Genomic DNA, 27116 nt, shown 5'->3' with positions numbered 1-27116 from the left:
GTATGTCTGGCGTTTTTAGTTTGTTAATATGACATCATATGTTGTTGAGAATTAATTATAGATATCTAATTTAAATTAGCCATGATCATTATTTTATTATCATCATTATCATCATTACTGAGAAGTTGACAACGCGCTTGCAATGTCTGTGAAATGGTAAAACTCGACCTCTGCTGGTTGAAAGGAGAATGACCTGACACTGTGTTACTTCATTATACAAAAATATATAATGAACAAATAAACTTGAGGCAATTGTAACAAAATAGACCAATAATCCTATTAATGTTTACAATTAAATGTATTTATTCATCTCTTACAGTTGCGTTGACAGTCCATTACATTATGTTTACATACGAGGACAAACGTTCGTCTCACATAAACTCCTAAAGATAATTAGGTAAAAACAACGCACTTCAACTTATATTTTCAAGAAACTCAAAAAAAAAAACATTAAATTTGATATTTCACGTTTTTATCATTTTAAGATAGAATTTTCTCTGCAGTTTGTTCTCGTGTAACTGTAGTAAAATGTGTGTGTTTACAGACTATTTATATACGGTACACCGGTCCTCCAGAGCTGTGTGTGGTGCTGTCTCGCCTCTGCCTCTCTGTAATAAAAAAAATCTTCTGCCTTATTTTCTTCCATTGCGTTTCTCCAACACCACCAGCAGCAGTAACGGATTCAACAGGCCAAGGCAGCCGCTGCACAGTGGCCGCAGACCGGCTACATTTCTAACGAGGAGCCGGCTGCAGGTGGAAGTGGAGCTGGCGGCGGAGAGCGGGCGACGCGTCCGCCTGATGGATGCTAGATTACCGGCCCGTTCCTCCGGGGAAGAGCCGGGGCTGCGGATGAAACCCTAAAAACAAGTGCGACACACACACACACACACATACACTCACAGACACACACACGCACACCATATAAACAGGCCTGTCTGGCTCGCTGCTCGGCAACTTTGCGTGCGCGTCTTTGCGCACGGGATCGGAAGCAGATACAGAGGTGAGGCTACTGCTGCTTCTACCCTTATTATTAATGCGAGGGGGAGACAGGAGGGCGACGCGCTGTCAGACGAGGAAGTTTGTTTCCGGACACGCACGCATACACTTATCACACCCGTCGTCTGAGGCTCATCTGGCTGAAAACATGCGCTTCTCCGCGGCGGAAACACAGGGACGCAGGCCGGAGTGAAGCTGCTAGAGGAGGCCAAGCACTAAGGTAGGAGCAGGAGTAGCAGGAGGTGAAAGGGTGTGTGTGGAGCACCAACGCTGACTATACAATTTGTCCAGAAACGTCACCTCATAATCTGATATTTTACGCGTTTAGCTCTCATTGTTCAACATATGTTTCATTCACATTCACATTTTCAACAGTCACATGGTTGTTTTGTTTTGGGCCTAATATTGCGTTTTATTGTCACACACGCCGCCGTGGTCGTGTACAGGCAGCTGCGGTGCCAGATGTGAGCGCAGCTGCGTGGAGCGGCACCTGCTGCGCGCCCCGAATGTTTTTGGGTCATCAATTAATCCTACCCACTTTCTAATCTATTCACAAACACACAGACGTCCACTTGTCTGAGATAGATAAATGCAGAAATTTTAATTTGGTCGCAATTGAAAAAAAAAATTAGAAATACTTTATCACGACCACTGTGTGGCGCTTTAGCCATGAAACAAATCTAACTCGCTCTTGATTTAGTCAAGCCATATATACTGCGGAAATTAATCTCGTTTATAATTTGTTTTAATCATTTATCCAAGAGTGGTTTTTCAAAAGGGCAGAGCAACGAATGACATAGAATGTGTGTTCACTTTTGTCCAGTCATTAAAAAAATTTAAATCTTGTCTCCAACAATAACAACCCTACAAGGTAAGTGTTTGAGTTTGGCTTATAAATATTCATGTGCATGAATAAATTATATTTTTAATTTGTATTTTGTTCTATTAAGTTTTAGGAAGTTTTCTCAAAATGTGGTTGGTAGTAGACACTTCTGATCTTGGATTCAATTTGACCCCCGCCCCCTCTTCTGTTGCTGTTGTTTTCTTCCTTTCTTCACCCCTCTCCCCTCTGCCCTCCCCCTTTCCTCCCTCTCTCTCTCTGTCTTCCAGTGCTAACCTGTTGAAGAATGGAGCCAAATCCTCCTCATCAGAACCATTCCGTTTGTTCCGAGGGCATCAGTGGGGTCGCGCCCCCTCAGGCCCCTCCCACTTCCACACCTGACTCCAACACATCTTCCTCCACCACGCCCACCACACCCATCCCTCCTCGTCTCACCCCCAACCCTTTGCTTCTTGACTCCCCCGTGTCTGCGTCCACACCCACCACATCCTCCCCTCCTCCCCCTCTCACCCCCGCCCCCTCCGTCTCCTCATCTCACGGGCCAAAGTCAGCAGGCACGGTGACATCTCCCCACATTCTGGTTCCAGCACCTCCTAAACTCACCCCTACTGCCACACCTACCCTCAGGACCTACTCCCGCCCCATCCTTCCCTCACCCTCCGTCTCTAAAACACCCCCTTCAGCTCACTCCTCAGCTGCTACTGCTGCCCACGCCATCACCGCCTCCGCCTCTCCCCTCGTCTCCTCCTCCTCCGCTCCGTCTACTACACAGACATCAGCGGCTGTCAGCACCTCCTCCAAGACCTCCACCAGCCTGACCAATGGAATCACCAGGCCCGTGTCCACGCCCACCTCCACACAAATCACACCATTTCACACACCAGCAAGTCCACCAGGCAGACAGGTGACGTTCACACACACACACACACGTGCGCTCTGAGTTTGTTATTTCTTTTATCTCTTTTCGTCCTCATCACTGGTAGCTTTCCTAATTGTTGTCTTACAATTTTTTTCCAGGCGCCACAGTCACACCCTGCAGGCTCACCTGGTCTGGTGCGAGCCAATCAGAGCTCGCCACCTGTCAGGCAACGAGTTTCCCAGCAGACTCTGCTTCTAGGGAAAGGTCTCAAAGGGTCTGGTCAAGACCAGGTGCTGCTCCGAGCTCAGATGGTAAACATACAAACAAGCACACACACACACACACACACACACTCTGACAGTTCTGTCTCTGATTGGACCTCCCTCTGTTTATTTCCTTCTCTGTTTCTTTCCCCTGTCGTTTTTTCCTCCACAGCTGATTCTTACATCTGCTATGCGACCTGCTTCTTCCTCCTCTAGCTCCTCCTCCTCTTCTTCCCTCTCCTCTAACCCTGCTTCTGCCCAGGTGAGCGCCCCCCCTCAGTTGTGCCTGTATGGTTTGTGGTGTCGTCATATTTGATATTGCTCACGCTACATCAAAGCCCACAGGTTTTTTGATTTATAGATTTGTCGAATTAAAACTTTTATTCAGATTTATAATTTCAATGTCTGTAATGATGTTTAAAGGTGAGACCTTCCTCTGAATGAAGTCAGGATTTGTTACTTTTGACATCTAACTCTCTCTCACTCTTCCCAGCTCCAGAGTCTCAGCCTCAGACCTCCTCCTCCACCACCTCCTCCTCTTGCTCCACCCTCCAGTACAGCACTTACCCTGCCCCCGACCCTCCGTCTCAAGCCTTCATCGTCCTCAGCACCACCACCACCACTTTCTCGCCCTAATGCCCCGCTGTTCCCACCTCTAAGGCCTCGACCGCAGCCAAATACCACAGTGACAGAAAGTCCAACCACGCCTATTCGCCATCTCTCTGTCCCACCTCCAAGTAAGTTCTGCTGGGGTTAGGGATGTGGTGGGTGTTGACAATTCTCTGCCAACTTTGCCCGCTTGGTTATCAAATGTCCAGCTAGATCTGACCGTCTGTTCTAACTTCCTGTTCTCCATATTCCTGCAGCTCTGTACTCTCCGGTGCGAGCTGTTCCTCTGAGGCCCAGACTTCACTCACCCAACGGTCACAGAGCATCATCCCCATGTCAGACCTTGACCTTTCAGCCAATCACTGCTCCCCCTAGCAGTCAGGCAACATCTAACAACCGGCCCCTGACTGGACTCAAGAATGGTACCTCAACTTCAAATGTGTCCAGTTCTGCTCAACCCTTGAAAAACCCATCAGCTCCATTGCACTTTGATCGTCCGCCGTCGGCAGCGAGACAGCTGCAGATCATAGCCCTCTCCTCAGGCCGCCAGCAACAACCAGGAACGTTTGGCCAAAGTACGTTGCAGTCATCTCCACCTCCACCTCCACCTCCACCTCCTATGGTTACTGGGCTCTCTGAACTCTCCAGGCTGTCAAAACGGACATTAAGCAGCGATGACACAATTCCTCTTCCTCTAAAAACGACACCCCTTCTGTCTTCGCCGCCGTCACTCAAAAGTCCAGCCTCTCCGCCAACTCACAGAGGACCAAAGGAGAGCTTGGAGTTTGGAGGACGAGGGGCTGGTCTGGTAATCAAAGAGGAGGCGGGTGTTAGTAAGGACCTGAGATTGGTTAAAAATGACCAAAAAGAGAAGGAGGTGGAGCAGAAGGAGTGGACGGCTACCAAGAAGGAACAGGAGGTGGAGCCAATAAGCAAAGAGGAGAAGGAGGAAAAGATGGAGGCGATGGAGAAAGGACAGGATAAACAGGAGGACAGCAAGGTGAAGAAAAAGATCGTGGAAGACAAGGAGGAGAAGGAGAAGGAGCAGGCACACAGTGCCATAAATCTGCCTGTGAAACTGACCACTAATCAGCTTCTCCATCAGAACCAGAATCCAGATCCCATTCTAAGATCTGACACCGTAAAAGACTCGACTACAGAGCTCAAACCCAGTCTGGGTCCTTTTACCTCTTCTCTTTCACAGCAGACCTCAGTTCCAGTCCAAGCTCCGATTCCAGTCCAGATTTCTATACCAGTTCAAATCCCAGTCCCGGTCCCAGTCCCAGTCCAAATCCCAGTCCCGGTCACAGTCCCAGTCCAACTCCCTGTCCCGATGCAGTCTCCCGTACCGGTGCAGAACTCTCACCCTGTTCAAATCCCAGTCCCTGCAGCACCTCCTGTCTCAGATGTCAGTGTCCAAGGTCAGAGGCTGCAGGAGTCACAGCGAGAGCTGGTGTCTGTCAGTCAGGAGGACTTCTGTGAAAACATGTCCATACAGTCGGCAGAGTCAGGTACACACACACACACACACACAGAACAACATAGAAACAAACCCAGATCTGTAAACCTCTCACTCCAAAGTCCAAACTAACTTTTGTTATCTCTCTCTCTCTCTCTCTCTCTCTCTCTCTCTCTCTGTCCAGCTGTGTCCAGTCTTTCTTCTCAGTCTCCGCCTGTATCTCCTGTGGTCGTCACACCATCAGCAGAAAAACTTCCTCCTCTCCTCCCCGTACAGCAGCCTGAGAACGATGATGATGCAGTGGTTGGATCAGCGTCACAACTAGAGCAGCAGCAGCAGCAGAGCCAGCAGCTGTCTGACGCCCGACCCAAGCTTCTTCTTTTCAACCAATCAGAAGAGGAGGCAGAGGGCGTCAACCAATCCCTGAGCAGCCCCTGGGAGCCAAGGGAGTGGCCAGAAGGACGAGAGGTTCTGACTCACCTGGTTGAAGGTTTTGTCATCCAGGAGGGACTGGCCCCGTTCCCTGTACGTACACCTGTCAAATGCCATGTAGGTAGAATTATACAAAGAAAAATCTAAAAAAAGATAAAAAAGTTCAGTGAATCTAAATATTTAACAAAATAGCTACAATCCTGCTGCTAAAACATAAAGCTAAAAGTTAGCTAAATCAACAGCTTTTCAGCTCCATTTTCAGTTCAAGTCTCGTACTGTTAGGGTCGTTAACATCACGGTGACATGTTGGTGACGTGATGTTGTTCCAGGTGAACCGTTCCTCGTTGCTACTTCCTGAGCAAGTCCCGCCCACACAGGAAGTAAACGGGGCCGATGGAGGAGCAGCAGAGGTGACAGAATCCTCATCGTCGTCATTACCTGTGACAGAAAAAAGGAAAGCACAGGAGCACTCCACCGACTCGGAGGAGGAGGACGGGGGTGACGCAGACAACGTCAAGAGCAGTGAGAGTCAACGTTTGTAAAACTGATTCAGCACAAAATTAAAGAGCCCTAAAGGGACAGTTCAGGGTTTTTTTTAGTGGCATAATATAATAAGGAACCATGTTGAGATGTCACAGAACGATTACTGACACCAGCTTCAACCACCTCCTCCCTCTGTCTCAGGGTCAACTCATCGGGAGAGAACGGTGCTGCACTGTCAGTTCTGTGGTAAGAGAGGCCACGCCCACAACTTCATGAGGTCCAAACGCTTTTGCTCCACATCCTGTGCACGCGGGTGAGTCATGGAGGATGCAACTGGCTGTGGTCACGGTGATAAAAGTCTTCACCGCGGCCCATCTGATTCTCTGCCTGTGTGTTTGTCAGGTTCAACGTCCGTCTGACAAAACGTCTGCGGGCTCTGAGTGCAGGCGGGCGTTCAGAGCGACCACGGCCTGCACTGAACAGGGCAGAGTCTGTGCCTGGGAAGCCTTTGTTACTGCGGCTGGTAAAAAAAAAAAATTACTCAACTTGCTGTTCAAAGAGTCTGCAGAAAAAAAATAGTAAACCATTGATTTTTGATGCAGGACACGCTGTTCAAAGAGTCTGCAGAAAAAAAACTGAACAAAAAAGTTTGTGAACCATTGATTTGTGATGCAGGACATGGAGTGGTTTAAAAACTTTTTGCCAGGCCCGAAATATTCTGCATGCATTAACCACAAAAAATACTTTTTAAAAAAAAATATCTCCAACTCACCTGTTTGTTCCCACAGCCTCGGGATCTGTGGAGCGCAGGTCGGCGTGAGAAAGAGGAGAAAGAAAAGGAGGCCATGGCAGTGGAGGAGGAGGAGCAGGAGGAGGAAGAAGCGTACGAAGAAGAAGAGGAGGAAGAGGAAGACATGGAAGTTGGAGGAGGAGAGGAAGAGGAAGAGGATGAAGATCAAGAGGGTGAAGATGACTCCACCTCTGCCCCCATCAGCACCATGGTGACAGCGAGGGTGGAGCACGCCAGAGTGGGCAGAGCGAGAAGGGCGTCGGCGCCGGCCATGACCACACCCACCTTTACGTACAAGCCTTCCCCCTCTGAGTGGAGTGTGGAGGAAGTCTCCGCCTTCATCCACACTTTGCCAGGTTAGAGTTTATGCTCCACCCCCTTCACTGGTGTCACTTTGATTTATTTTTTACAGCAGCACTGCAGCATCCTAATCACCACCAGACGACTCCTGGCTCATCCCAACGTTTCTCCAATTAAATCGTGTTGCAAAAAAAAAAAAATGCAGTAAATAACCACTGGGTGAAGTAACGCACATACTTTTGAAACTAGCAGAGAAACATCTGGGGGAGAAAAAGATGAAAATACTCCGTTCTCACCACAGAAACAGATCAGTTTTAACTTTAGACCCTAATATTACATTAGTTTTAACTGATTAGAGACGACCTTGTGGTTTTAACACTGGTGTTTAGTCATTCATCAAGAGTACGTCAGTTTAAAGAGTACGGTTGTCTGAGGTCATTAGAGTTGGACCATTCTTCCTTGTGGACGTTTGTATTTTCTACACCTTCAGAGCGGGGTCGGTCCAAGTGTTGTGTTTTTTTACCTGATTGTCTTCCTCACCTCAGACTTTTGTTTCTCTCCGTTTCATCGCAGGTTGCAGAGACGTAGCAGAGGCCTTCAGGCTGCAGGAGATCGACGGCCAGGCTCTGCTGCTGCTGACTGAGGACCACCTAATGACCAGCATGAACATTAAACTGGGACCAGCACTGAAGATCTGTGCTCATATCAATGCACTGAAAAACCAGTGAAAAAAAAGAAACAGACAACAGGAGGAGGGGAGGGAGAGAAAGAGGGGGAGTGGAGGGAGAAGGACCAAAAGGAAAATAGAAAATAGATGTGGGGGGGGCAGGAAGATTCAGAAGAACATAAATGACATCAGGATGGATGTAAGAAGAAGAAGAACACGCAGAGAGACTTTTGTAAAAAGTAAGAGCAACAATAACTGTGGGGGTGAGAAGAAGAATGAGGAAGAGGAGAGGAAGAAAAAATATTTTAGGAAGATACTGAAGAACTGATTAGAACTGTAATTAAAAAGATTGAGAAGAGAAAAAAATTACCAAGAAAAGGAGTAGAAAATGTAAAAAAAACAAGGATAAAAAAAGGAATACAACAAAAGGTGGACATGGACAAAACAGAGTAGCAAAACAACATCCAGGTTAAAAAAGACACAAAGCACTAATGACAAAGAAGTTGGGAAAGAAGAAAAGAAAAATAAGATTTAACATGAACGGAAATCCACCAAAAATGTAAAACAAACACAAAAAAAGAAACATAAAAGCTGGATTTCAAAGAAAAAAGTACAACGGTTAAACCGAGGCGTGGTCTCAGATTGTGAATTGTAGCAGGGCACCACCACCAGGGGGCGGGGTTTGTAACTTTGTGTATATTTTCCACGCTGCTGGAGTGTAAAAATGTGAAGCTATTTCACCAAGGATTTTCAAACATTTAATATATTAAAAAAATCGTCTATATTTAGTTTTTTTTTAGAGTGTGACGTCACTGACCAGTAGCTGTAACCTAACTCGCTGTGTCTGCCAGGAAATAATATTCATAATAATAACAATAATAATGATGAAGACAAACATAGACCTGTAAGTGATTGATTAAAGTTTTACCGTTTTATAAAATGATAATCTGGACACAAACATGTCTGTGGATTAAAAAAAACTATCAGGGTGGAGGCAAGTGTCTTCAATCGTCACATTTTTATGGTTCACCGCTCAAAATTTATTTAATAAATGATGAATTTAATCAAAGCTCCAAAGTGTGTGGTCAATTTAATCCAAAAACAATAAGAAATCAACGGTTTGATGCAAAGAGTTCGTGATTAGATGAAGTCTCATGTGTAAAGACCAGTAGGGGGCCTCAGTGAGCCAGGTGATGCGGTCTAACGTGGAACGCTATTTGAATTCACCCTGAATCTTTCAGTTCCTTCCTGCAGCCTTTTAAGATTCAAAGCGTGAAATCAGCAGACGCGGCTGCTGACGAGGTCAGGTTTTTGTTTTTCTGTCCTGCTGCCACTGCTCATCCCTCTGTGTCTGGTTTAAGTTACAGTTTCATATCATCCTCGCCTCTGATTGGCTCAGCTTTTGGACCCGGGGCTCAGTCGTTCCACCACACCCTGCAGATAAATCTTATTCTGGGCATTTGGCGTATAGCGTTTAGTCTGGGGCGAACCGGCGGGACGCAGCAGGGATTTAATTTTAAAATTCAACACTGAACCTGATTAGACATTTTTAATTAATATTTGTTTCTATGAAATATTTTATCAACTAAAATCATTTTTATAATTTTAGGAGTACATACATTTTTGTCGATTTATTTCTTTGGGACTTTTTCTAAACGTTTTGTGCGTAAAATTACTTTTTCTATTTAAAGTCACGTTTTTTTTATTATTCCAAAAGTCTATTTAAACGCTGATCATTTTTCTGCCTTTTTTTTTTTAACTTTTTTTTAAACTTTTTTGTAAAAGCGCTCCGCGGCTCCACATGGCGCTGATGTGCAGACAGTTGTGCAGCGGCGCAGCCACAACTGCGGGCTGGGTCGGTGTCATCGTGGCCACGGTCACCAACGACTGGGTCAGAACCTGCGACTACACGGTGGCGACGTGCGTGCGCATGGACGAGCTGGGCTCCCGTGGTCTGTGGGCTGAGTGCGTCATCTCCCCGTCACTGTCCCACTGTGTGGCGCTAAACCAAATTCTGTCCCTGCCGGGTAAGAGAGAGACTTGGGGGGGGGGGCTGGGGGGGGGATGATGGGTGTAAAACCGTATTGTTCCTCAAACCAAATAGTTTCACTAGAGCATGTCTTTAATTAACTTTAATGATGGGGGGGACGGAGGGGGGACAAGGGGAGGGGACTTCTGGTTTACTGTTGACCCTGATCAGTAGCCACATTGGTCAATTCAAGGTGAAAACGATTAGTAGCTAAAATAAGACAAATAACAAAGCGACATATGCATTAAACGGCGTTTGAAACGTTTAGGAAGACTGTGAGTGTTCTACTGCCCCACGTGGTCAATTCGTAACACTGAGGAAAACCTCTCCAATCTCGTCAAACTCATGAAAATGTGCAGTAGTTAAACCAAAAAAAAAAAAAATCACCAATTGACCTAAACCTCAGCCCAGGTCTGGTTGCAGGTCTAACTCTGAGTCTCTCTCAGCCTACGTCCAGACGGCTCGTGCACTGATGATCTGTGCCTGTCTCCTGGGACTCCCTGCCATCATGCTGGTCCTGATGTCCATGTACTGCATCAGGCTGCCCAATGACACGTCAGCCGTGAAAATGAAGCGGGCCAGAGTGGGCGGAGTTCTTTTTATTCTAATGTGTAAGCAGAAAAACACACAACGGCAGAGTTTGAAGGACAGGTGTACAGAGCAGATGTTTCTAGATGGATCTTCACACTGTCAATCACCTGATCTCCAGCATTCCTCCTCCTCTGTCTTTTGCAGCCGTGTGTGGCATCATCGCCACCGTGTGGTTTCCCATCGGCTCCTACCAGAATGAGGGTCTGATGTCATTTGGGTATTCGCTCTACGCCGGCTGGATTGGTTCCGGCCTCTGCCTCGTCGGTGGGATCATGATCTTGTGTTGCTCCAGCCCTGACTCCTGGATGCCGAGCCGTGAGAACAGTTTCTACTACTCCAGAAATCGAGGAACAGCTACACCACTGGACCCGCCCGCCAACCACCCCAAGAGTGCCAGGGTGTGAGATGTGGACTCTTAACTATCGCTTTAAAATTCACGCGGCGAGGGCGTTTATTATCCCTGTAAAATAAAAACCTGAGTGCAAAATGTCCTGCCAAGATATCAGACTGTCATATTTGTAGGCCTTAGATACTGCATATTTCCATATTTGACAAAAGCTAACCAATATTAGCTCACGTATAGCCAAAGACTAGCTCAGTAATGGCTTTCAGTTAGTCATAAATGACTGTTAGCTACTCATATAACAGTCTATTAGAAGTCAAATGTTCTGAATGTTTCTAACCAATATTCAAAAAGAGCCACGTTTGAATTTGAGAATTAATACAATTAAATGAAATTATTAAAAATAATTCACATTCAGCTAAAGTTTGAAACAAGTCCAACAAGTGCAAAAAAAAAAAAAAAGCTTAATTTAGTCACGCTTAAACTAACCCTGGGTATTACTTATATGGCAACATTAGTAGAATTGTATTAAATAGTCAGAAGCTGAAAGTTACATCTGTTCATAACAAAAGAGTGATTGTGAATTTTCTATTCCATAATGTGTTGTTTCAAGGATTCACTGGTTTTCTTAACAATGTGTTTTTACCTTTTATAGTCCAAGGTATTTTTTCAACTTTTTACAGATACTGTTGTTAATATTTTATCAACTTTCTTCTATACTTTAATGTAATCACATTTCTTTTTTAGACACAGCATAATATCAACTATGTAATCACTGTGTATTCACTCTGCAGTTCTTTGTTTGTTGTCAGAATTAATTAAAAAAAGGTTTCTTTTCACTTCATTTATTCCTCTAACGCCAACAACTCGAACCTTCAACGTCGTCATCTGTTGTCGCAGACAGGACAGCGAGACAGTGTTAAAGCAACATCAAAGTAATAAATATCATTCACATTAAGAGACACCTTATAAAACAAATCATCTTTTCATCAAGTATGGCCAAAAAAAAAAAAATCACACTATTGTAAGACTGCACTGAAATTAAAATTTAAAGTCACTTTTTTAACTTTTTTTAGCATAAAGTACAGCTAATAAAATGTACTTAAATCTACTCAAGTGTGATTGGACGTTGCTGCATTAATCACACCATTACAAAACTTTTGAACCGCTGTAGTAAATGTAGTAAATCTCCCAGAGTTCATTCAGAATTTCAGTCATTTTAGCTCACACAGCTGCTGGTCTCCTTCTGTCTTGTCTGATCACATTAATTTATTGTTGTTTTTGTTTTAATACACTGATAGAGGCAGCCAGGGAGCCACAACTGCTGTAAAACTGATGTAAAATCTTAGTAATGTTACATTTTATTGTGAAAGAAACACTAACTAACCACACAAAGCACCATCGCTGTGATGTGTTCTGTACAAACTGGACCGGTTCACGGCTCTACCTGGTTTTTTTCCTGTTGATTTTACTGGCAGCCATGTTTATACTGAAAACCTCCCTCTGTGTCTCAGGCTTGTTGTAGCAGCAGGGGGCGCTCACAGTGCAGTTAGTACCTCATAAACCCACACTTTAAAAACAAAACCCTAAATTCTCCCATTAAGTCTTTACTGGACCACGAAGAGACGCCGAAGCCTCAGTCGTAGTCTTCATCAGCATCAAAGCCCTGATTGGTCCTCCCTCTGGAACGCTCAGCTCTAAACCCGCCCCTTCCTCCTGACTGGTACCCATGCTGCTCACCACTCTCTTCATAGTCCCCGGCCTCTTCCTCCTGGTACTGGTTGTCCTGTTGGTGCTGGTGTCCCCTCTCCTCTGGTGCAGACCAGCCCTGGTACGGTGTTTCAGCCTGGTCCTGAGGATAAAGGTCGTCGTCAGGGGAGAAGGTGTCGTCCAGGTGATCGTCATAGCGTCGGTAGGAGCTGGCGTGGACCTGCTCCTCGCGGGCGTTCAGCTCCAGTGTGCTGTGCCACACTCCGTAACAGCCGTAGATCAACAAACCTGCGGGGCGTGGACGGGGCAGTCTGAGTTAAAGGGACAATTCAAGTTCTACATCACTCAATTCTACAACATCTAATGAACATGTACTCTTCATCTTTATGCCTCGTGTGGTCAGGTTGTGTTACTGCAAGGTGTCCAGTAAAGAAATCCAAATCGTGTCTAGTGTTCATTATAGACACTTTAGTGTGAAAGGGCGAGTGGTCAGGTTGTGTTACTGCAAGGTGTCAAGTAAAGAACTCCAAATCGTGTCTAGTTCTAGTGTGAAAGGGTGAGCAGTTAAACTCTAAAAATAAGATAAAGCAAAAGAAAGCTTAAAGGATTTAAACTGAGTGACGGTTGAGACGTCTCACAGAAAAATGTGGAGAAAAAGCTCTCATCTGTGAGCCAGATCCTACAGAACACAGGGTTTTTTATCTGTCCGTTCAGGAGACGGTGGTGTAGATAATGAAAACACTATGTGCGACAGGTTGAGGACTAAAGTTAGCAGACTTGTTCTGAGTCATCTTGGGGACTAAAAGAGAGTCCCTAAATGTTTTTATTACAGACCACAGAGGCGTCACGGTGAAGAAGCTCAGCTAACATGTTCAAACAGATGTTTTTCTGATCGTTCTTACATCTGGACTGTAAGAAGAATGTGTCATAATGTGAATTATTACATACGAGAAGGTAACGCTAGACTGAACTTCAAACTTTCTTCACGAACACAGTTATTTGGTTCCACGACGTTTGTTGAGTCGTTCAGACTTTACTGATGACCTGTCAACTCACCTATGAGGCACCAGATGGTGAACCTGATCCAGGTCAGCGGCGACAGTTTGAGCATGAGGTAGCTGTTGACTATTATGGCTGCTGCAGGGACAAAAGGCACACACGGTGCCATGTAGGGCAGTTTACGTGGACTCTCCGGCTGCTGGAGAATCACAATGATCAGTTTAGCCATGGATGCTGACATTGCTGCGGCCGTCAGCCCAGAGAACGCCGCATTAACCCCTGCTGACTGCTCTACGCCGAAGATGATGGTGGACCACAAGAGGAAGGACATGAAAAAGAGGAGGAGGGTGCATCGGGTCACTGTGCGCCCAGTGGCAGGCGTGGGCCGGGCCGAGGCGTCAGGCATTCCCAGTCGCAGCCTCAGGGTGTAGTAATGGCCTCCCAGGAGCCTTTTCATCAGGGAGGCGTGGCCTGTGTGAAACTCAGAGTCGTCTCCTTCACCTTCAGTCCTACCGGCATGATAGGACGAGGACTCGTCTCCGTCTATCAGCATTTGGTCGTCCTTCGTGACCTCAGAGGCCTCTTCCTGTTGCAGGATAACACCATCCACATTCTCGGGGTCCACCTGGTGTGTGTCCGTCTGCTCGTCAGGCTGGTAGCGCAGCAGAAGCACACACACGCTGACCAGGGTGTAGGCCAGAAGAGTGCCGATGGACATCATCTCAATCAGGTCACGAAGGCTGACCAGGAGGGCCAGGATGGCAGCCAGACTCCCCGACACGATGCAGGCCACAATGGGGGTGTGTGTCAGGGTCGACACATAAGCCAAGAACCTGCAGACAGAAGTGCTGAAGTCACTTTACATACAGTACAGACAAACACATTTCTTCCTCTCACTGAAGTTCAGGTTAAAGTCGTAACTTTCAAATTCTCCATGGTATCTAACAGGTATCTTCCCACCTGAACAGCAGGCCATCCCGCGCCATGGCATATATGACCCTGGGCATCGGAAACAAGGAGCCCAGCAGGGAGACTGTGAGCCCCGCGATGGCACCAACAGCCATTGTGTATTTCCCCCACGGGAAGCCATGCACCGCAAACATCTCCATGAGTGGAGCCGAGCCGTCGATCAGGTCGTAGGGAACCATGAGGGTCAGGATCACACTGACCTACAGTAAATAAGAAGATACAGTTACAGAATCTTCTGGATCTAATGAAAAAACATGAAGGTAACGGTAAGCACTGACCGACACATAAGCAGTGAGACAGGTGACCAGTGAGGCGGTGATGGCATACGGGATGGAAGTGTTTGGGTTTTTGGCCTCTTCCCCTGTGGTAGCAATGATGTCGAAGCCGATGAAAGCGTAGAAGCAGGTAGCAGCTCCCTTCATCACCTAAACTCAGCAGAACAGAACACCTCCGTTATTTCCCCTTAACCATCTCACTCCAGAACATTCGACCACCACGGTTGAGTATCTCACCCCCGACCAGCCGTAGGGCAGGAAGTTGCCCGCTTCCCAGTTTTTGGCGGAGATGAAAAAGAGTCCAGCGACAATCATGAAGACCCAGACCACCAGGTTGACCACGTTGAGGACGTTGTTGAAGCCAACGGAGTTACGCACCCCGACGGCAATGATGACCGTCACCAACAAGGCAATGAGCAGAGCCAGAAGGTCTGGGTATGTGTCCTCACCTTTACCTGAGGGTTAGCAGTTAGCATTCTTAGGTTGTTAAATTAGCCTCTTCTGTTCACAATGTTCACATTTATGTTGACAGAGTTCCAGAGAATGTATTTAACTGACTGTTTCTTCTCTGTCTGACCAGAAAACGCTGCATTAAAAGACACAGCTAGCATCAAACTCCGGAGGTACTAACCGAGTCCTCGTATCTTGCCGATGTGTGTCATCAGGTAGTTGCTGATGGTGTGATTGGCCAGAGAGTCGAACATGCTGCTGAGAGCTGACGCCCCCGCCGCTGTTCCAATCAGGTACTCCAGGATCAGGTTCCAGCCGATGAAGAAGGCCACAAACTCTCCCACGGTCACATAGCTGTAGGTGTAGGCTGAGCCCGTGGTCTTAGGAACACGGACTCCGAACTCAGCGTAGCACACACCTGAGGGGAAATGTACACACTTTACTCTGAGGTGTACTGCAATATATTAAACTGAGTCATTTAAGCTGGCAAGGATGTACATTTTTTTAAACAAAACTTTTTAAATTTTCATGTATTGCCTTATCAGAGTTATCAGCCTTTTAAGGTAGTTTAAAAAACAACAGCAGCAGTGGTTCTCCCACACCAAAGTCCATGGAGAAATTTAAGATTCAAGCCACACACAAACAAACAATTTCAGACATGAAACTCTCAAGCCACACACAAACAAACAATTTCAACTGATACATTTATACAAGTGAATTAGTTGAATTGGTGGCTTAACAACTCCACTGTGCTGTGATGTAAACATATGACTTCCACGGACCACTGACCTGACAGTATAGATGCCACCGCTGCGATGATGAATGACAGGATGACCCCTGGACCAGCCATGTTCTTGGCCACCAGCCCAGCGACCACATACATCCCTGTGCCCACGCAGCTGCCCACACCGAGGGACACCAGGTCCACGGTGGTTAGAACCTTAGCCAACCCTACTTCTGAGCCCTCCCCCATCTCCGTGAGTTCGTCAGAGTCCCGGGCCATGGAGCCCACAGGTTTGGTCCGCAGCAGGCGGCTGCACAGGTTGTACCAGGCATCACCCAGAGACACTCGGCCCAGCCACGCCGCCATCACTGCCGACTGTTTACTGTAGGGTTCTGTCGAAGTCTTGGGTCAACGCTGCTTTCTTTGTCGTGTTGCTTCCACGGTCATTCTGTCAGAGTTTTCAGGATCTACTTCATCTGATGTCGTCCTTCATAAAGAAGTCATAAAGAAACAAGTGTTGGAGTTTAGAACGGACCAGAACACAATCATTCTCACTCTGATGTTTTTTTGGGGACTGCACCAACTGTAAATACCCAATAATTGTTTTAATTTTTGTTATCTAATGATTGCAGACGTTTTGCAATAAATAAGTTAGCCTGTAACCATCAGAGAGCAAGTGATGATGGGATACCATCGGCTGTTCTCTTCACTCACTAGAGCGGGACTCAAACTCTGAAACATTGATGAAGACGGAGGCTCAGCTTTCACAACGGAAACTCCAAACTTAGGCACGGAGACTTGAAGCAACGGCCAAAAACTAAAACCTTTAAAGATGATAAAAAAGACCAGTTCAGACCTGTGTGAGTTACTGACAGTGGAATTCCCGAGAATAAAACTGATACAGACCAGAGTGTAAAGAGAAAAGAGATGGTTTCAGCTTTGCAGGGACGCAGAAGCTGATGGTCAACTGCTGCCTCATGTGGTCAGTTTTTGCATTTCACAGAAATCCAAAAGCTTTAAACTTTAGGTGAAGGCAACCATCAGTGGCTCATTTTAAAAAAAATTATATTAGATAAAAAAGCCCACAAAGGACGAACAGTGGACATCATATGACTGACAGCTGATACTGTCCAACAGAAGAAGACGAGTGACCAATTAAAAATCTTAAGTTTCAAACACTTACTGCTCTTCTTCTTCTCCGTTCTTCTGACCGTTGTCTTCACCTTTTTGCCGATCTACAGGAAGTGATGATGAGAGGAGAAGCTGGTGTTAAACATTCAGAGCTGAGGACCATGTGACCAAACTGATCAAATATTCAACACCTGAAAGAAACACAGCAGGTACCGCAGGGTGTGTGTGTGTGTGTGTGTGTGTGTGTGAGTCCACTGGAACTTCTGCCTTCACTTAATCATCAGGTTTTTGTTTTTGTTTTACTTTTTGATCCTGTGAAATGCTGTATATTTCAGTGAGATTTTTATTTATTCTTTTTCATTTGTTTTCAACAGGAACTACATCATTGTGGTCAATTTTAGCAAATTTTGATAACTTGAAAACAACTAACTTTTTTTTTTAATTCCAGGCTAACTCACACTAGATTTTTATGGGATAACTTTCAAAATTATTTGGTTCAGATTTCATTATTTTGTCTTGTTTTTTTTTTGTGACAACTTTTCTTTCCAAACTCATGTCAAATTTATTTTTCTGTTCCATAATGTTAGTTATCTTATCTGTTACATTTCAGTAAACTTTGGTCACAGCTGCTGTTCCATAATGTTAGTTATCTTATCTGTTTGGTCACAGCTGCTAGGTTAATATGAAGAGGTGAGAACTCCGCAGGTGTGTGTGTGTGTGTGTGTGTTAGTCTTCACCTGCTTCAGGTTAAACTAAACCCCTCCCACTCACTCCCTCCACACGTCATCAAAAAGCTGAGTTCAGACTAGTCATTGAGATGAATCTGCTTCTCTTTATTGACACTGTGTATTAATTAATTAACATTAGTTACAGAAGTTCTTTGGAAATTTCTCTCGTTAATGAACTGATGATGACATCATTTCATTTTACTATCTAACAACATGGACTTCTGTCTAAAGTTTTTTTTTTCATTAGTGTCCAGTTTTGTGACATGTGCGGCGTAAACCAACACTAACATTAATCGTCTCCGTGTATTTACTGAGAGTAACACGACACACACACACACGCTCAGTTTACCGTGTTAGCAGCAGATACAGTAACAGCCTCTGATTAGTTGATGATCCAACCAATCCAGCCAGCTGCAGCACTGGACGGTCCAACCACTGACCACCTCCGTGTTCATGTTGTTATTCAGAGCCAGAACCAGACCTAAACCAGCGGAACGACTAACTGAAACCCAATACGAGGAACTACTAACATGACTGTCTGTCCCCGCTGCTGCTGCTGTGACTGTGACTGTGAGAAGAGCTGCAGGTGTGAACGGTTGATTGACTGGTGATGTGTGTGTTCAGGTGGACCCTGGAAGCTGATTGGTCCTGACAGGAAGGAATGAGTCTGTGTTTAGGAGAGGGAATTCTGCTTAAATCACTGTGTCAGACTGGTAGCGGCCATGTTTGTTGTTGGTAAACACACCTTTAAACTTAAACTCCACTCCGTCGTTTTCATACATGGATATGCAACAGGTTATTCTCAGGGTCACACCAGAAATGTTTTGTTACTAATGTTTTCCCCCCATGTCCCTTTAAAGGCTCTGTAGATTTTTAACATTTAAATAATGAATCTGTAGGTTAATTTCAAATTAATTTATTCCCTAAAACCGAATAGACTGTGTAGGCTTGACCCTGTTCTGTCTGGGACTTGGATCTGGTCCCGCTCACTCATCTGTTGCAGATAAAACCTTAGGAATTTTTCTTCCTCCACTTTCTGTAGCAGATGCTGACGCAAAGATTCTGACAATAACACTTTCCAATTCACTGTCACAGGTTTTACAAGGAATATATAAAAAAACAATATCACAAATATGCACCGATGTCCAAAATGGTCCTTGGAAGGTGATTTAGTTCAAGGACAGATGACATTGTTTTGGTCTGAAAATTATAACTTGTATTTCGCTGGTGAATCTATATATTTTTATCTGATCACTTTATCCAGTCTGATTTCAATATAACCTAATTTTATCTCTAGTTTCACATGTGATTGTTTAATATCATTCATTTTAAATCATACCAATTAGCAATTTATATATGAACAGAAAATCAAAAAACAGGGTCTAACACCCCTTTGTGGAAGTTTAGAGTACTGCAGTACAAGCTCAGAATAATGGAGAAACGTTGGTCGAACTCTTGTCTTTGGAGACATTTTATTTCCTAGAAACGTTGGTCGAACTCTTGTCTTTGAAGACATTTTATTTCCTTATTTCTCTACAGAACAGACAGAAGAGCTGCCACCATCCTGCTGCTGCCTTCCTTTACTCGTCAGCCTCTGACTCCTCGTCTTCCTGACTGATCTGGAAGTAGCGCAGCTCGTATGTTTCTTTGTCCGACGCCACAACCCTGAGCCAGTCTCTCAGATTGTTCTTCTTCAGATACTTCTTGGTCAAGTACTTCAGATATCTGCAGGGCATAGAAACAGAGGAGAAACCTTCTTCATTAGAAAAATATTCTTTAATGTTCTGAAGTTGTTATAAGGTAACAGTTGGATAAACTGTTCTTCAAATGATGGTAACTATTAGACAAGAACCAACACCAGAAAAGTTCACCTTTTGGAGAACTGCTTCTCAGATGTTACATTGATCTTGTTCTTCATACGTCCGACCTGGACCACGTTTCCAAGGTTTCCAGTCTTTCCATTGACCTTGATCCTTTCCTTGAGGAAGGTTTCCTACAGAACAGAGCAGAGTGACACGCTAGGGAAGAGAACCCTAGTCAACAGGGAGCTAGGGAAGGAAGCCCTAGTCCAAACACAGGGTTAGCTGCATTGCATTAAAGGTACACTTCGAGGTCTGTCGACACTGTATCAAGTTTTGTATCACGGAATCAGAGCTGACAATGTTACTACCATGGGCCCCTCTGTTCTAATAACACGTTCACTGGAGTTTTTTCTGTTGGACTAAATTTTACAATAGAAAACTTACAATGTGAAATTGAATTGCAGTAAACTAAAATATAAAAAAATACGAATACAAAAATGCATACAAATGACAATACAAATACAAAAATGCATACAAATGTGCAGATGGAGGCAGCAGTGTGAATTTTGATTACGTGTCAGAACCCAAAACTCCATACCTGAAGTATTCCTTTGGGTCTTAAGATCAAACAACACAACCTCAAAGACAGTAGATCCTATAAATCTTTTTAAAGGTTTTTATGTGTTTTATGTGTGTTCGCTTTAAACACTGCAAAAAATAGACTTACAAAGCTGGATGAGTCTAGGATCCCATCCTCCACAGGGTGGGTCAGGTCCAGGGTGAACTTCCACATAGCTCCCTTTTTGGACCTTTTACCAGTGGGGGGTCTCTTCTGTCTGAGCTGTGACGTCAACAGCACAACACAATTAGAAAACTTGCACGATAATAAAAGAATATAATTCACAGCGTAAGTGACGATTGTTTTTTATGTTTACAGTTAATAAACACAATATTACAAATACCTTCGAGAGTCTTCCACAATTTTCTAACGATTTACTAACAAACGTATAGTGGACGTTTTCTTAAACATTTGAAACTAAGCTTAAAGTGACTGCCAGGTGGACTTGTGAGTGTACTTCTGCTGACAACAATGTACACTGATGTTTTATTTTAATTTGTCAATATTTTCCATCAGGACTTTTGGTACTGTGATGCCGGGTAAAGGATGAATGGGACACGTGTGAGCAGACGTGTCACAAACAAGTTTAGGGATCATATTTTTTGCTTTATCGTCTCATGTATGTTTGTAAAAATGTTTTATAAAGTATTTTAATGTCTCTAAAATAAGAATAAACCAAGTAATGACTGTTAAATCGATCGAATTCTGGATTCGTTTGCTGGACTTACCGGCGCCATGTTGAGGTTTCGGAGAGAAAAGAAAGAACCGGATATGACGAGTCGTAGCGTAATCACAGTGGGCGGTGTTTGTTACGCAACTACCTACCATGTAAGGTCAAGCCCGTGTGATTATCAGGAAGTAGAGAATAGAACGCAGTCAATGCGGGAAATGGCTGCGTTCATATACTTTTTTTTCAGAAAAAATAGTGTTAATTCAGGATTGAGCAGGAATTGTGGGCGTACAAAAAACAAAAAACAAAACACAAACACATGAGGGTGAGCAGGAATTGTGGGCGTACAAAAAAAAAACAACACAAACACATGAGGAATAAAGCTGTTCTGCGTGTGTCATTCTGTTGGGTCTGAAGGCCTATCATAAAATATCTGTACACACTCATAATAAACGCGGGTCTAGTTAATTATTCACATGTTCACACCCATACATATAGCCTTTGAGCACGACTGAAAATAGGCAATGTGATAGAAACACAAATATTAAATTAAATTTGATTATATTCTTTGTGTTCTGCAACTCTCTTTTCATGCACCAATATTCACTTTAAAAGAATAACATTCCCCTGTAGGGCCCAACAGTTATGCCCTCACCTATATATGAGTTCAAACAGTAACCCAAGTTAAACTATTTAAAGGTTTAAATGGCCATGATTGGGCTTTTACTGTAGCATCCCCATCCTGGTACCAGGGCCACTTGTGCGTCAGATACTGCAGAATAGAAAACACTGAGTATGAAAGATACTTGATGACATTCATACACAGGGTGTGTCAGTAACACTCTGTCGCCACACAGCAGCTATTTTACAACTGCACTCTTTAAATGAAATAACACTGAGTCATCAGTTGGTACAGAGGAAAGCAGACTCAGAAATACACAGCCAGTGGCTTAGTTTTTTCTGTTGCTTTAATCCTCCTTCAATCTTACCTTCTGTTTTTATCTAAATATATATATCAAAACATGCAACATTTATGGACAGACTCCTTTAACCTTTTATTTGAATTTCAGCCATCAGCTATTGTATCAACTCCTGATGAAAAGGTACAGACAAAGTGATTTTTCTAGTCACTGTTACATTTGTGATTTATTTCACACATTTATCTAGGGTAATGTAGTTGAGCTACTTTCTGCAGTTATATGGCTCATTCATAGCTCAACAATTTTAGACATTTTGGTTACTGTTTATCACATCTGCAGTCTGCAAAATCCTCTGTCCTGTTTTCAGACACAACTTTAACTTTGTTGTACTTAAAAGCATCAGTTCACACAATGCATTTGCTGAAGGTAGTTACATCTCTCAATCATTCGTAACCTTTCAGCTTTGTTTTCTCACTTCAGTCACATACCTTCCTCGACCCCCATTTACTGTGGGTTGAAAATATTTATTCACATTTGAGTTGTCAAGTCAAACCTGAATAATAGGCATACGTAACAAAGGGCACACTTGGGTACTATGGAATCCTACCTAGACATTTTACACTCAGTTGTGATGAACACCCTTGCAGGCAGTCCTCCAGAGTGGGTTTTTGAAATACCTTAAACAAAACCAGACAGACATAGGTTGGGGTTTTCTTCATTTGTTTCATTATTTTATTGTCCCATCATCTTCAGTCAAGTGACAAAGGCCTCAATTGGGGAAAAAAGAATTTGCACCCCCCCCTCCAAATCTGATCCGAGTCCCTCAAAGATTACACACACTCCTCACTTTAATACCAAGCGAGCACAGAGGCCTGTATCACTGTCCGGCTGCACCGTCACATCGTTAAAACCTAAACATTAAGATTCACTTTACTGGTTGTTGGGAAAGGAAGGAGGCAACAGAATCTTAAACTTTCTACAGACATTAAAAAATATTCAATTAGCTCCTTTCTGCTTGGACTGGGGTAGGTGGGTCCAAGTGGGAAATAGTTCAAAGTGGGAGCGGGTATCTAAACGGAGAGTTACTTAAGTTTGAAAACCTGTGTTGACCTTTCAGTAAGGGCCTTTAAGTGCTCACGGCCATAGGGAAAAAAAAAAGACCTCAGTGAGGTTTTACACCTGCTCTCTTTGTGAAATATAGTAAACAGAACATCAGAGAAGTCGCAACCTGTGATTTGAGACCGGAAAAGTAGAAATGAAGAAAATCAGCGACTGATCAGCGTTTTCATCATGTTGTTTTATAGAAAGCAAGAACTCAAAAAAAGAACCGTAGTGAATAGGGTGCAGAACCACAGTTGGTACTGAACTAACGATGGCGAAAGTAACAAAAGATCATGATAAGAGAGAGGGGGGAGAAAGAGAAAAATCACAACACGAGGCTGATTCTGAGGTTTTGTCTGTGAAGGCCGACTTTGCTTTGGTGAGAAAAGGAACCAATGAGAACGCAGGAGACTGGGGTTGTGGGCGGGTCTTGTGTTGCCCAGGCAGCAAAGTCCATTTTCCTTATTTAGGCAGGACCTTAGTGGCGATGGCGCACTCATCCCCCATGGCACTAAGAACGGTGACCTGAAGAGGGAAATCAGCATAAATATGTGGAACGTAAGGATTTTCTCTGCTGTTCCTCGAAACCACAACGTCCACTAAAGCACCAACATGGAAATGACAAGAAAGTCGAGATCCTTTGGTTTTAGCCATTTCTGAGCAAATGTAGTTTTGTCTAAGGGTTAGTTCTCCGCATTGTAACGTCCAACTTAGCCCACGTTTAAAACCCACACATCACCCATGACTTATTCTTTGTTTAACATGGCCATTTTTGGTTTTGCCGTGTTTTCGACTTGTGAAGCATCGCCTGCTTCTCAGTGCCGTTCCATACTTACTAAAAATTCCTCGCCTGCAGAAAACTTCGTATCAATTTCCTTGCCGACATCAGTGTCAGGCACACGCAAGTCCTCTCTGATGTCACCGCTGTCAGCCAATAAAGACATGTAGCCATTGTCAATGTTCAGCAACTGGTAAAACATGAGAAAACACATTTCAGACACGCACAATAAAATAATATTTCTAATACATGATGGTAGATCCCTGCCCAGCAAAGAACTGTGGCTTTTCTTGGGTTCATAAATACTTGGCTACAGTGTTAACACCATTCTGTTTTCCTGGTGTTTTGTTTGAGACAAAACAATGATGACAACAGAAATTGACAAAGACCCAAAGCCCCAAACAAAGTCAAAACTATCAGAACAAACGTCTCTGTGTGAGGCCCCAAATAAAGATGCACAGACAGCTGTTTTGCAGTCAGAATATGACAGCAGTCATGAAAGACTTCCATAAAGAAAAAACAGTCACTTCTACTTTTTATTCACCCGCATGAAGAATTACTTTGCAAATACTCAAGTACACATCGTCATTAATTAAAGAATAAAATGTTTGCATTTTCACACTTTGCAGGACAAATTCACTTCAGGACCTTTAAGATCAGAGATTCAAATGACCAGATTGTCATAGTCTGTTAACCTCTTTACCACAAAGAGGTTAAAGGACTAAATGAATCCAATCTAAACAATTTAAGTGAATCAAATTAATTTTCTCAAAAGAGAGAATCATGGTTGTATATTACTTTTAACAGTCTTTAACAGTTTTAGTGTGTATTCTATAGGGGTGTAAGACAGTCTCAAAACACTATAGCACTATATAAATTTTTTTTAAATAAAAAAATTAAATATAATAAACAATTGCAAAATATCCATTGAGTCAAACAATCTTATTTTTTCATTTGTTTATCCAAAATCCTGCAAATATTTTAAATTTATTTTCTAGTGATTAGCCCTTTAATTTAAGTACCCTGATATTAAGCATGTAACAGTATTGTATGTTTAATATGCTGACAGTTTTTCTACAATTTCATCATTAAAAACCCTGTTGGGCCTATAGTATTCACAATATAACATATCATTGCCCCTGCATTGTGATGTGTCATATCTTTACCAATATTTTCATTTTTACCAATGCACACCCATGGTATTTTAAAATTTATATTGACACACTGTGGCTGTTGCATGTGTTAATTATGATTGAACCCAGCCATGACTTTGTGAAGGACATTTAGTGAGTGATTGTACCTGGTAGTCTGTTCTTTTAATGGAGGGGACATCCATGTTGTGGGTGGAGGGACACATATCTTCATATTTCTTGTTGGTGAAGAGGTCTATGCCGACCAGGTTGACCTGGGGAACAGAGCAAACCTTGGTTTATGAAGTGTTGATGAGCATTGGGTATAAATATAAGAAGGTGAAAATTGTCAAAATATTGCCATATATCATATGATCCATTACAGAATGAAAACATTGTCAGCTTAAGTCACATTGACATGGTTCCTGCTCAGCTTTTCTTTCTGGGCACACAGGTCAAAGTACAGGTGAGATTATCTAGGTATTTAAAGTACAAGATAAGGACTTATCTTAGTTAAATTCAAAAAAAGTTAACTTTACTAAAATGAAAATGTTAAACCATGAGGCTAAAGCTGCTCTGATAATTTAGATTTTTTTTTATACATGTGCGTATTGGTCTTATTTCCGATAAGTATCCTGAATGTAAGGCTCAAATTAAAAAACCTGTGCAGTCCATTTCTAAGTGACTCAACAGATGCATCACTCCAAAAATAAGCCTACCTTAGCATGTCCATGCTTTCCAGTCTTGGAGGTGGACATCTCCACAATTTTGCAGGGACGTCCCCTCAGAACCACATAACCGTTCTTGCGTAGAGCTGAACACTGCATGGGGTAAGTGGCGGAGGCGCCAGAATCACCGGTCTCAAAGTCAATATCATCTGCCATGGTGTGATGGGTTGGGGCACTAGGGAAGGAAATAGTATCAAAACAATTAAACTACCTGCCTTATTAAAAACACCAAAGAAAGAATAATAAAAAAGAGGAATATGTTCTCCAGCGCAATATTAATTAATATTTAATTATGTATTAATTCAAATCTGCCAATATTTGAAAATGTATCCCAAGGAATTATATATTTATGATTAATCTCAATACATAAACAGACAGTAATTTGATCTTAGTTGGATTATAACTATTTAAACTAAATATGTTTACAGTTCTATTATTCCATCATTAAGCTGATTTAAAGACATACATTAGTTTATAAACATCCGACCTTTTTCGACCGTAGTCTGCTGACAATACAATAATTAAAACTGCGACAGTGTGAGCTAAAATCGCTTTTTGAAGCCTCTTGTAAAAATAAAATATAATTCAACCAGAATTAAATGGTGGAATTGATTAACACTTTTTGTCAAATAATTCCAGCCGAATTGGACCCCGAGAGAATAATTAAAAATATTAAAAACAAGTTAAAAAAACTAATAAACCTATATGGACATGTATATGCGAGTAACTCAACGAAGCTAAACACGACAGTTTGCAGCTTTTTAACTTCATCAACAGCCTTCTCATCGTTTATGTCCAAATAAATGGTGGCTTTTTGAAAATTGAGATCGAAGTTATCCGGCCTAGAATTACCAAGTGCAACAGCAACAAAATACGACAAAAAGAGAAAAAAACCGCTTGTTTTATCTACTAGGGATTTTTATAGTTTGAGAAGACGTTAAATTTCTCGAAATATATGTACTGTAAAACAGTTTTCAGGAGAGATCTCCGGGCTGCTAGCACGAGCTAATCGCGCACACGAGACCGTTATCTAGGCTAACTCCTCATGCTAACAGCTTCCATTCACATCGGTCCAAATTCTGCCTGGAAAAAGAAATTGCGGCCACGCCACGAGTTTGAACCGTTATTTCACTTAGAATTAAAGATGAATAAGAAATATGAGGCGGCTTAAGACTCAAATATGTGAATTAATACTCTGGTCAACATTAGCATAGAGAATGACAAGCCAATTTCGACGACCGCGCCGCTGAATCAACCTGGCACTGTTTCACCGAAAACGGGGTAGCCTACCCACACCCTGGCACTAGCTACCGGCTACAACCGGCCGTTAAAACAAAACAGCTAACCCTACAGCTAACAGGGATGCTTGTGTACTAGTAAACCTGTCGTTAGTGACTTAAAATGAATGTTAGATAGCTTCGTTTATGCCCTCGAGGTAGAAACACGCGCCATGCCACACTTACCTTCTGAGAAAAAGAGGAGCGATATTGCGCGTGCGTGGTGAACTTCACTGCAGCAGCGGCCGACTGAAAGCGGAGGAGGCGGAGCCTTTGACGAATAACTGTGGCGGCAGCTCTGACAGAAAGGGATGCCATTTAAATTGGCATCCCGAATATACAGAAAAACACGGAAAAATACAATAAATCTAGGTTCCAAAAAAAAATTCAAATGAAAGGAAGTTCAAAAAGAAACAAGGGTGAAATTTTATATAAAATCAACC

At 43.3% G+C, this 27116-nt stretch overlaps 5 protein-coding genes across 10 annotated transcripts; 2 read left to right on the top strand and 3 right to left on the bottom strand.

Moving 5' to 3' along the window:
* The first annotated feature begins 493 nt into the window (after positions 1-493).
* Positions 494-8768, top strand: LOC103377186 (polyhomeotic homolog 3). 6 transcript variants are annotated; one of them, XM_025054351.1, is made up of 13 exons: positions 494-1216; positions 2107-2741; positions 2855-3007; positions 3132-3221; positions 3453-3696; positions 3826-4860; positions 4891-5079; positions 5212-5576; positions 5789-5981; positions 6144-6255; positions 6345-6465; positions 6731-7088; positions 7606-8768. In XM_025054351.1, the coding sequence occupies exons 2-13, from the start codon at positions 2124-2126 to the stop codon at positions 7758-7760; spliced, it is 3633 nt and encodes a 1210-aa protein (XP_024910119.1). In that variant the 5' UTR covers positions 494-1216; positions 2107-2123; the 3' UTR covers positions 7761-8768. The 6 variants fall into 6 exon arrangements, with proteins under 6 accessions (XP_024910119.1, XP_024910117.1, XP_016887037.1 ...); XM_017031548.2 differs by having other exon boundaries at positions 495-867; positions 3826-5079; XM_017031547.2 differs by having other exon boundaries at positions 495-1216; positions 3826-5079.
* A 663-nt stretch (positions 8769-9431) lies between these two features.
* cldn11b (claudin 11b) lies at positions 9432-11674 on the top strand. The gene is made up of 3 exons (XM_008307882.2): positions 9432-9726; positions 10175-10339; positions 10464-11674. The coding sequence occupies exons 1-3, from the start codon at positions 9501-9503 to the stop codon at positions 10721-10723; spliced, it is 651 nt and encodes a 216-aa protein (XP_008306104.1). The 5' UTR covers positions 9432-9500; the 3' UTR covers positions 10724-11674.
* A 272-nt stretch (positions 11675-11946) lies between these two features.
* On the bottom strand, positions 11947-19123 carry slc7a14b (solute carrier family 7 member 14b). Its single transcript, XM_008307880.3, has 9 exons — positions 17998-19123; positions 16973-17024; positions 15855-16276; positions 15247-15483; positions 14853-15070; positions 14619-14765; positions 14332-14540; positions 13429-14204; positions 11947-12660 (listed from the first exon to the last, which is right to left on the bottom strand). The coding sequence occupies exons 3-9, from the start codon at positions 16153-16155 to the stop codon at positions 12299-12301; spliced, it is 2250 nt and encodes a 749-aa protein (XP_008306102.1). The 5' UTR covers positions 16156-16276; positions 16973-17024; positions 17998-19123; the 3' UTR covers positions 11947-12298.
* A 20-nt stretch (positions 19124-19143) lies between these two features.
* Positions 19144-20928, bottom strand: rpl22l1 (ribosomal protein L22-like 1). The gene is made up of 4 exons (XM_008307879.3): positions 20798-20928; positions 20178-20291; positions 19520-19641; positions 19144-19373 (listed from the first exon to the last, which is right to left on the bottom strand). Exons 1-4 carry the CDS (start codon positions 20804-20806, stop codon positions 19229-19231), a joined length of 390 nt encoding a protein of 129 aa, XP_008306101.1. The 5' UTR covers positions 20807-20928; the 3' UTR covers positions 19144-19228.
* An 853-nt stretch (positions 20929-21781) lies between these two features.
* On the bottom strand, positions 21782-26943 carry eif5a (eukaryotic translation initiation factor 5A). The gene is made up of 5 exons (XM_008307878.3): positions 26860-26943; positions 25388-25571; positions 24839-24943; positions 23597-23728; positions 21782-23285 (listed from the first exon to the last, which is right to left on the bottom strand). The coding sequence occupies exons 2-5, from the start codon at positions 25550-25552 to the stop codon at positions 23223-23225; spliced, it is 465 nt and encodes a 154-aa protein (XP_008306100.1). The 5' UTR covers positions 25553-25571; positions 26860-26943; the 3' UTR covers positions 21782-23222.
* Positions 26944-27116: the final 173 nt, after the last annotated feature.

Source organism: Cynoglossus semilaevis, chromosome 3 (assembly GCF_000523025.1).
Source record: "Cynoglossus semilaevis isolate Cse_v1.0 chromosome 3, Cse_v1.0, whole genome shotgun sequence".
In the NCBI taxonomy this organism is placed as follows: Eukaryota; Metazoa; Chordata; class Actinopteri; order Pleuronectiformes; family Cynoglossidae; genus Cynoglossus; species Cynoglossus semilaevis.
This window is presented reverse-complemented; position numbering and strand designations above follow the sequence as displayed.

Coding starts and splice junctions, on each gene's coding strand:
- cldn11b (XM_008307882.2), top strand. CDS start 9,501: ATGGCGCTGATGTGCAGACAGTTGTGCAGCGGCGCAGCCACAACTGCG. Junction 9,727..10,174: donor CCAAATTCTGTCCCTGCCGG/GTAAGAGAGAGA, acceptor AGTCTCTCTCAG/CCTACGTCCAGACGGCTCGT. Junction 10,340..10,463: donor AGTTCTTTTTATTCTAATGT/GTAAGCAGAAAA, acceptor TGTCTTTTGCAG/CCGTGTGTGGCATCATCGCC.
- rpl22l1 (XM_008307879.3), bottom strand. Junction 19,642..20,177: donor TCCTAGACTCATCCAGCTTT/GTAAGTCTATTT, acceptor TCTGTTCTGTAG/GAAACCTTCCTCAAGGAAAG. Junction 19,374..19,519: donor GAGAAGCAGTTCTCCAAAAG/GTGAACTTTTCT, acceptor TATGCCCTGCAG/ATATCTGAAGTACTTGACCA.
- slc7a14b (XM_008307880.3), bottom strand. CDS start 16,155: ATGGCGGCGTGGCTGGGCCGAGTGTCTCTGGGTGATGCCTGGTACAAC. Junction 15,484..15,854: donor GGTGGCATCTATACTGTCAG/GTCAGTGGTCCG, acceptor ATTTCCCCTCAG/GTGTGTGCTACGCTGAGTTC. Junction 14,541..14,618: donor GTCTCACTGCTTATGTGTCG/GTCAGTGCTTAC, acceptor TATTTACTGTAG/GTCAGTGTGATCCTGACCCT.
- eif5a (XM_008307878.3), bottom strand. CDS start 25,552: ATGGCAGATGATATTGACTTTGAGACCGGTGATTCTGGCGCCTCCGCC. Junction 23,729..24,838: donor TTAAAAGAACAGACTACCAG/GTACAATCACTC, acceptor ATGTTTTACCAG/TTGCTGAACATTGACAATGG. Junction 23,286..23,596: donor CTGCAGGCGAGGAATTTTTA/GTAAGTATGGAA, acceptor TTCCCTCTTCAG/GTCACCGTTCTTAGTGCCAT.
- LOC103377186 (XM_025054349.1), top strand. CDS start 2,124: ATGGAGCCAAATCCTCCTCATCAGAACCATTCCGTTTGTTCCGAGGGC. Junction 6,256..6,344: donor TCCACATCCTGTGCACGCGG/GTGAGTCATGGA, acceptor TGTGTTTGTCAG/GTTCAACGTCCGTCTGACAA. Junction 6,466..6,730: donor AGCCTTTGTTACTGCGGCTG/GTAAAAAAAAAA, acceptor TTGTTCCCACAG/CCTCGGGATCTGTGGAGCGC.